Source organism: Vombatus ursinus, unplaced genomic scaffold, assembly GCF_900497805.2.
Source record: "Vombatus ursinus unplaced genomic scaffold, bare-nosed wombat genome assembly UNPS02014786.1, whole genome shotgun sequence".
Classification (NCBI taxonomy): domain Eukaryota; kingdom Metazoa; phylum Chordata; class Mammalia; order Diprotodontia; family Vombatidae; genus Vombatus; species Vombatus ursinus.
The window spans coordinates 51,559,190-51,567,931 of NW_020954564.1; the positions used below are offsets into that span (position 1 = coordinate 51,559,190).

The following is an 8,742-nucleotide window of genomic DNA, read 5'->3' on the forward strand; positions in this document are numbered from 1 at the left end:
CATTCTTCCTACCTCTTTTCATTATTTCCCTTGATCTTCTAACTTTTTCTTTTTCCAAATGAATTATTTTATTGAGTTCTGTAAAGTATCCCTTTGATAATTTGACTTTCTAGCATTAAAACTATAAATTAACTTTGATAGTATTGCCAATTTTTTTATGTTGGCACAAACCATCCATGAGCATGGAATAATCCTCCAGCTATTTGTACTTTGTAACTGAATCTATATAAGTGTTTTGTGTGCTTTGGTAGTTTGATCCACAGATACTTCATTTATTTTGGAGTTTTTTGGAATAGGACTTTCCTTTGAATCATTGCCTCTTGAATTTTATAATTTTTTTTTTGTTTTTTGAGGGTTTATTTTGTAGGCTGCAGCTTTGCTGAAGCTATTGTATCAATTCCTATTTTTGCTGATTACCTAGCATTTTCTAAGTAAACCATCATATCATTAGCAAATGAGGATAATTTTATCTCCTTTTTACGTACCTTTATGCACTTAATTCCTTTATGTTGTCTTACTGATATTGCTAGTATTTCCAAAACTATGTCAAATAGGAGTAGGAAGAGTGAACATCCTTGCTCTAAAGCCATATTTATTGGGAAAGATACTAATGTATTGTGGTTGCTTATGATACTTGCTTTTGGTTTAAAATAGATACTTTTTATGATGATAAAAAATCTGTTTATACCTATACTTTGTAGTGTTTTTTTTGGTATAAATAATATGTTTTGTCAAAGGGATTTTACATATCCATTGAGATAATGATATAGTTTTGAATGTTTTTGTTTTTAATATGATTATATTGTTTTCCTTATAGTGAATTATCTTTTCATCCTTGATATAAACCAACTTGGCCATAAGGAATGATTTCTTGGGTGCATCTTGGTAGTCTTTCCTAGGATTTTACCTAACATTTTAAAACTGACTTTCATTAATGATATTTGTGTATAGTTTCCTTTTTGTGCTATATCATTCTCTGGGTTTAGGTATTAAGACTATATTTATCTCATTAAAGGGATCTGGTAGGGTGCTTTCTTTCACAATTTTTAAAGAAAAAATTATTTAGTATTGGTACAAATTATTCTTTAAAAGTTTGATAGAATTCTCCTGTGAATCCATCAGGACCAGGGCTTCTGCCGTTTTCCCACTTTAGGTAGTTGCTGTACAGCTAGCTCTATTTTCTTTAGTTAAGATGTATCTTTTGTTTCTTGTTTTTGTTGTTCAGTCATTCCATCTCATATTACTGTTTGTGACCCTATGGACATTTGTCCACGGAATTTTCTGGGTAAAGATACTGGAGCAGTTTGCCGTTTCCTTCTCCAGTGGATCAACCTTTTGTTAGTGATCCATTAAGCAAATAGAGATTAAATGACTTGCTCAAAGGCACACAGCTAGAAGTGTCTGAATCTGGATTTGAACTCGAGTCTTCCTGGCTCCAAACCCAGTGCACTATGTATTAAAAGGCATTCCTCTGTTTCTTTTTTGTTCTCAGTTTTGTTAGCGTATAACTAGCATAATAGGTTCTGTTTACATTTAAATTTTCTTTTGGTTTTATTGTGATTTCACCTTGCTCATTTACTATTTTGTTAATTTGATTTTCTGCCCTCTTGTTTTTAATCAGATTAACTAAAAGTTTATCAATTTTACTAGCTTTTTCAAAGAACCAGTTTTCAATTATTTATCATTTCTATTGTTTTTTTTTTTGTTTCCTGTTTACTTTTGCTCTACTTTTTAATATCTTTTTTTGGTGTTTTTTTTTTTTTTAGGTTTGATCATTTGTTGGCATTCTAATTTTTAAAAAATGCACATTCTGTTCATTAATCCTTTCTTTTCCTATTTTGGTAATGCATATTTAGAAAGATATGATTCCCTCCCCACCAAGGATTGCTTTAGCTACATACCAGAAATTTTGATATTTTGTTTTATCATTATCATTTTCTTTCACATAATTGTTGTTTCTAATATTTTTCTTTGACCCACTCATTATTTACGATTTCATTGTGTGTGGGGTACAGAGACCCTTATCAATGAATTGGAGACTCAGAGATATTAGCAAAAACAAAAATTCATTTATTAGCTTTCTTGAGAAAGGGCTCCCTCAGAACACCAAAAAATTGGCGCTGACCAAAGAGAGCAGAAGTGTGTTCAGATCAACAGGTTATATAGGTCCTAGCACAATCCCCTTCCCTCTCCTTCCTGAGGGCTCATTAATGCAAGCTTTGAGGGTACAATCTATTCGCGGCAATCTACCCCAGTAACAAAGAACAAGGACACTTTTTACAACTCACCTGGAGACAGGAGGTGTTCTTTTTCTTTTTAGAGTAAATAGTGTTAGAGAGGGAGGAGGAGGTCTGATAAAGTTGAAAAGCATGTTTCTTTACAAGGTCAACCAGCTGTAAGTGTTTCAACAGGACAAGAAGCAATTAACTCCCTGAGGAGGCTTCATTCCTGAGAGATTCTCAGAGATCATCTCTCACAATTGGAAAGTCTCCACTTGGGTCTGCATTTTTTGTTTGTGCTATAGTAAGTGTTCTTGTGTTATGATCTTTAAATATAGTTGTTATTTCTGCCTTTTTGCATTTGTTTATAATATCTTTCTGCCCTAATACATGGTTAGTTATTGTAAAAGTTCCATATGGTGCTAAGAAAGAAATATATTCTTTAGCAATTATATTTAGGAGATGCCATAAATCTTTTAGCTTTAGTTTTTCTAGCAGTTTGTTCAGTTACATATTTTCTGCTTTGTTTATCTTTATATTTGGCTTATGCAAAACTGAAAGAGGGACATTGAAATTCTCTTTCACTATTGTGTTATTGTCTATGTCTTTTTGCAGCTCACTTAATTTTAGTTTCTTTTATGAATGATGCCAAAACATTTGGAGCGTATAAGTTTAATATTGATATCGGCATGTTTTCTATGGTTCTTTTCAGCATAATGAAATTTCCTTGTTCATCCCTTTCTATGTTTTGAGTGTTTGTTTTTGCTTTGTCTGATAGAATGATTGCAATTCTACATTTACAAATTCAATTGCTGTATAATAAATTTTTTCTGGACCTTCATTTTTATTCTTTCTATATGTTTTTTTAAAAATGTGTTTCTTACAGGCAACAGATAATTTTTTTAATCCAATCTGTTAGTCTTTTTCTTTTAAATTATTTAATTCTATTTACATTTAGAATTGTAAGAGTTAAGTTTATATTTTTCTCCATTTGCCTGCAATAATATTTTTTTCAGATTAATATATTTTCTTATGATGGATTAGCATTGTATCAGATTTTTTCACTGTTTAGTACCTCTCTTGACCACTGACGTAGTTTTTCTTCTATTCATACCACCAGGGATAATGTCTTGAAAACCATTTTTGTGATGTGCAATGGCGGTCTTTGCCTGTTTAGAGGACTGAATTTGGGTTTATACCTTTTCCTGTCAAGTGGAACACTAACTCTACAATGCTATCTCTCTCCCTCCCCCACCCCCAATACATAGTTTTTCACCCTTTCCATTATAAAGCTAGGTGAGTTCCGTGCTTATAGGACAAAAATAGAAGCCACCATCTCCAAAGCTCAAAAGAGAGGACTATTATGGGGTTCAGTTGTGTGACTATAGTATACAAGCTTAGTATTTCTCATGTGTTTTTAATAATTAAAAAAAATAAATTGTTTCATCTTTTCTGATACCTTTTCTTTTTCTAATTCATTCATTTCTTTATATATTTCTCACCCCTTCCTTATACAGCAAGCCATCCTTTGTAAAGTTTATAAAACAAAGCAAAAAAAAAGCACTTTAGCAAAACTGACAAACATATCAATGATGTGTCTGAAAGTATATTCTATATTTCATGGTCTCACACCTATGCAGTGAAGAAGGAGAGGTGCAACTCTCTTCCTGGGACAATTCTGGTCATTATAATATTTCAGTGTTCAATTTTTGTTGTTATTGTACTTTATTGTTGTCTGATTCTGCTTACTTCACACTATATCAGTTCATTTAAGTCTTCCCATGTTTATTTGAATCCTTCATATTCAGAGGTTATTACAAAGAGTATGATAGTGTTGTAATATTCTATTACATTCATATACCATGTTTTATTTAGCCATTCCCTCATAAATGGAACCTAATTTTGTTTCTAGCTCTTTGCTGCCACAGAAAAGTGCTGCTAGGAATATTACAGTTTGGATGGGACTATTCATTCTGTCTTTGCCTAGCAGTGGGATCTTTAGCTCAAAGGATATGAACAATTTTGTCACTTTTTTTTAAAAAGAAAATTCCAAATTGTTTTCCAGAATGTTTGGACCAATCTGTGGATCCACTAAAAAATGTAACTGCATTCCTATAGCCCTTCCAACACTGACTAAAACTGAACCTCTTTTGTCATCTTTGCCACTTTAAAGTGAAATTTGAGGTGAAATTTCAGAGTTGTTTTAATTACATTTCTAATGTTGGCATAAGTGTTTTACATACATTATCTCATTTGAGTCTCACAACGAACATGGGTGACAGGTACTATAGGTATTAGTATCTCCATTTTAAAGATGGGGAAATTGAGGCACAAGGAGCTTAAGTGGTTTGCACACAGATAAGTATCAGGGGTGGAATTTGAATCCAGGTCTTCTTGACTCCAAGTTCAGCTCTTTATCTCCTTCACCAGGCTGCCTTTTTTACTGCTGTCCTTTAATTCTGTCCCTACTCAATTCCATTTCCATCAAAATTAGTCATAATTTCTGGGAGCCGAGAGCCTTTCGGAGGGTTCTCTGGAGTGCAGCTTTCACTTCATTGTTCCTCAGGCTGTAGATTATAGGGTTCAACATAGGAGTCACTACTGTGTAGAACAGTGAGAGTAGCTTCTTATTCTCAGGTGAGGTGTTGGATCGGGGCCGGAAGTAGGTGAGGATAGCAGTGCTGTAAAAGAGGGAGACAACCACCAGGTGGGAGGAGCAAGTAGAGAAAGCCTTGTGCTTTCCCTCTGCTGAGGGCATCTTGAAGATTGTGGAGAGGATTCGCACATAGGACCCCAGGATCAGCAGGAAAGGAAAGAGGATAAATAATACTGTGGCTGTCAGTGCCTCCAGCTCAAACAGGGAGGTGTCAGCACAGACTAGTGCAATTACAGGAGGGCTGTCACAGAAAAAGTGATTCAATCTATTTGGACCACAAAATGGGAAGCTGAAAATCCATGTTGTTTGTACTGTGGCCACAGGAAACCCAGAGAACCAAGAGGCAGCAGCCAGCTGGGCACAGGCTTTCTGGTCCATGAGGACTGGGTAACGCAAAGGGTCACAGATAGCCACATAGCGGTCATAGGTCATGGTAGCAAGGAGGCAGCACTCAGCAGCCCCAAAGAAAAAGAAAAAATACATTTGAGTTGCACAGCCAAGAAAAGAGATAGTTGTGTCTTTGGTCATCAGGGTACTTAGCATCTTGGGCACAATGACCATGTTGAAACTAATTTCCAGGAAGGACAGGTTCTTGAGGAAGAAGTACATGGGGCTATGTAGGGCTGAATCAACTGTAGTGACCAGGATGATAAGGACATTGCCCATAAAAGTGACAAAATAAATAATCAGAAACAACAGAAACAGCAGAATCTGTAGCTCAGGGGGCAGAGCAGAGAAGCTCACGAGGACAAATTCACTGACTATTGTCCAATTGCCCCAAACCATTCTCTTGGCCAGAACTTGTAGAGTGGTCAAACTTTAGGGAGGTGAAAGGATTCCTTTCAACCCCAAGAGAATTTATCATCTGTTGTCTATGCCTCCATTCTGCCTTGCAGAAAAATGCCTTCATATGAATCTTCTCTACTTTTTTGTCCTCACTCTCTCCTCAAGTTTATGAAGATCCAAGCACCTGCATCTTCCAAAAGACAAAGATCTGGCACTGTTCCACATCCCGTAGGATGAGTAAAAACGCCATGCAGACCACCTTTAACCCTGCAAGTTCTTCTTGATCTGACTTCTCTGCAGGGGATTGTCACAAAAGATGATTCACCATTATATACTTCTTCCCTTTGTCAGTTTTCCAAGAGATGAAGTGGCATCCAGCAAGGCTCTTGTAGCAACAGTGAAAGCTGTTGAAATCAGATAGGGGATTCTTATCTACAAAACAAAAGTTGGGAAACATTGTAATAAAGACAACACTTCTTCGTCTGCTAATCATTGACAGCATGTACCAAGCCCTCCCTATGATCAGAGCCCTGGACTAGATGCCACACAGGGGACAAAGGAAGGAGAAGGTACAATTCTTCCTACTAGGGAACTCTTTAATGAAAAAAAAAGTTCTGCCCTCAAGGAGCTCTCAACCTACAGGGAGGCACACAGAGAATAAGGATAGGATCCCAGCCCTCTTCATCTGATGCCCTCAGCACCACAGGAGTGCCATCAGTCACAGGAGGGAACCCATAACACAGGCAAGGGATTAGCTATTACTCTGATCAGTCTAATTCATGTTAGTTACAACACCAAGGGGAGACCTCATTTGTTTGAAGCATGAGTCTTTCTTAATTTTCTTTGATGTACTACTCTTCTTTGCGGGGGGAGGAAGGATGTTTTTTCTTTCATTAAAATTTCTTATTATGCCTATAAACTTATGTTAGCATTGATGTGAGTGTAACTATATTTTCATAGCTGTAACATTTCATGTAATACAGTAAAGACTAAACTCCAGGTCATGTGAAAAATAACCAGGCCAATATAGTTATATCAGTTATAGACTCAAAACTACACAGACTGGAAATGTCATCTAATCAAATCTGTACCTACTTCAGTGTCCCCAACAAGTAGCCATTCGATTTTTGGCAAACTCTGATTAGAAGTTCTTTTATTTTTAATTAACAAGCATTTATTTTCTCTTTTCTCTTCCCTTCATCTTCTCCAAGTTCTTTATATTTAGTTGGTTAGTCTTGGTTCTGCCATCAGGGGTTGAACAAAACAAGTTCTTCCAGAAGGAGAGTCCATTAAATATTTCAAGCTATCACAGCTCTTCGAATCTTTTCTTCTCACTTCATCCTTATATTTACATAGGGTAATTTGGCTGCAGCAACCTTATTTCAGCTCCCGTCCTCAACAGGTGATCAAGATCATTTGCCTTTAATTTCTATTGACCCTATTTCTCTTAGTTTGAAACTGAAGCCAATGAAAATCATTAATCATAGTGAGTAGTCAAAAACTTTTCTTATGTGAAGCACTATGGTTCAGTGAATAGAGTGCTGGTTTTGAAGTCAGAGGAGAGACCATGACCAAATCACATACATTTTCTGGGCCTCAGTTTCCTCATCTATAAAATAAGCAGAATCGATTAGACAACTTTTGAGGTCTCTTTTAGCTTTAATTATATGATCCTAAAAATCTGGTTGACCTCCCATATCTTCATTCCAGACTGTCACCATCCTTTTTGAAATGTGGTGCCCTTGAACAATGCATTACCAATGTGGTCTGATGAGGGTAGAGTTTAGCCGGGACAAATTTCAAGGTCAAGTAACCTTGTTATACCAACAATGTCTGTTCCCTGTTGCTTATGTATCCTGCATATTTGCAGCCCTTGCCAAAATAGAAACACTCATGTTCTCAGTGTTAAGATGGCCTTCTTAGCCTCTTCCCACTCCATGATTTCTCCTCCCTGCTCCCACCTCCTCAATGCTTCCTTCTTTATTGTGCTAAAGTATCTCTTTTCTTTTGTCTTTTCCCTCTTTGTCTTTGATGTGATAGGTAGATGGAGGTCCTTGAAATGTCTTTGGTGGAACAAACTCACCACGGATTCATGTTCTACAGTCTCAATTTATCAGCTGTGAGATATTCATAGCATGGGGATTGGGAGTTGGACATGGGTAAAAAGAGAAATCAATTTTTAAACTTTATGCACTTAAAAAGGGCCTATGGTCATGAAAGGTCACTAGACCAATAATCATTTGCCACAGAATATACTGCTTAGCAGTAGCATTCACAATATCATTATGATAATTAGTGAAGGTTAAAGAGTTTCTTGATTACTTACTATGGCTAGAATTTGAATAAGGTTGCTGCAGCCAAAATGGACTGATGGTTGGGAAAATTTGTTTAGACCATACCCCCTGTAATCTACTGAGTAATACATTACTCTTTCAATGCTACTCAAAATTTCACATACAGCATGGTCTTCCCATGATCTTACTTGCTCAAGAAATGGTTGTTACTGCTGCTGTTGTGAGAATCCTAAAGGGATGTTAGAGATTGCATCAGCTTTGGTGTTCACACTTCGTTGGTGCCCTCTGACTGGAGGACTGGAGAGCTGAGCAAAAAAACTCATTTCATAGCTTCTCCTTATAGGGGGCTCAGAATCCCAGCCATCTCTTATGTTTCTCCCTCCTTCAACTTCCTTTTGTGTACTGTCTTCCCAATTAGATTGTGAGCTCCTTGAGGGCAAGGATCATCCTTCTTTTTCTTATTTGTATCACCAGTGCTTAGCACAATGCCTGGTGTACAGTAGCTGATTAATAAATGTTTATCATGTCATATTGGTTTCAGGTGTGAAATATGGAAATGACTGATTATTCTAGGTCTTGGGTCATCCCAACCCATAAGTAATTAGGCTAAATTTTATATAATTTCATTTATGACATGAATACTAGTAATTTAAAGTAAAGGAAGATCTTGGTTATTTGGATATTAACAAGCTAAGGTAAGGGGTTTAACTCTTTCTTAGTTTCTCTGATTCCTGACTCATTTATGAGTGTAATCAAACCTGTATTATATTCAGTTCATCCTGAAAAT

General features: G+C 36.3%; 1 protein-coding gene across 1 annotated transcript; it reads right to left on the bottom strand.

The window, feature by feature from the left end:
* Window positions 1-4,713: 4,713 nt before the first annotated feature.
* Window positions 4,714-5,661, bottom strand: LOC114047302 (olfactory receptor 10A4). Its single transcript, XM_027868071.1, has one exon. The coding sequence runs from the start codon at window positions 5,659-5,661 to the stop codon at window positions 4,714-4,716; it is 948 nt and encodes a 315-aa protein (XP_027723872.1).
* Between the last annotated feature and the right edge of the window lie 3,081 nt (window positions 5,662-8,742).

Excerpts from the sequence above, each read along its gene's own strand:
- LOC114047302 (XM_027868071.1), bottom strand. The coding sequence starts at position 5,661 with ATGGTTTGGGGCAATTGGACAATAGTCAGTGAATTTGTCCTCGTGAGC.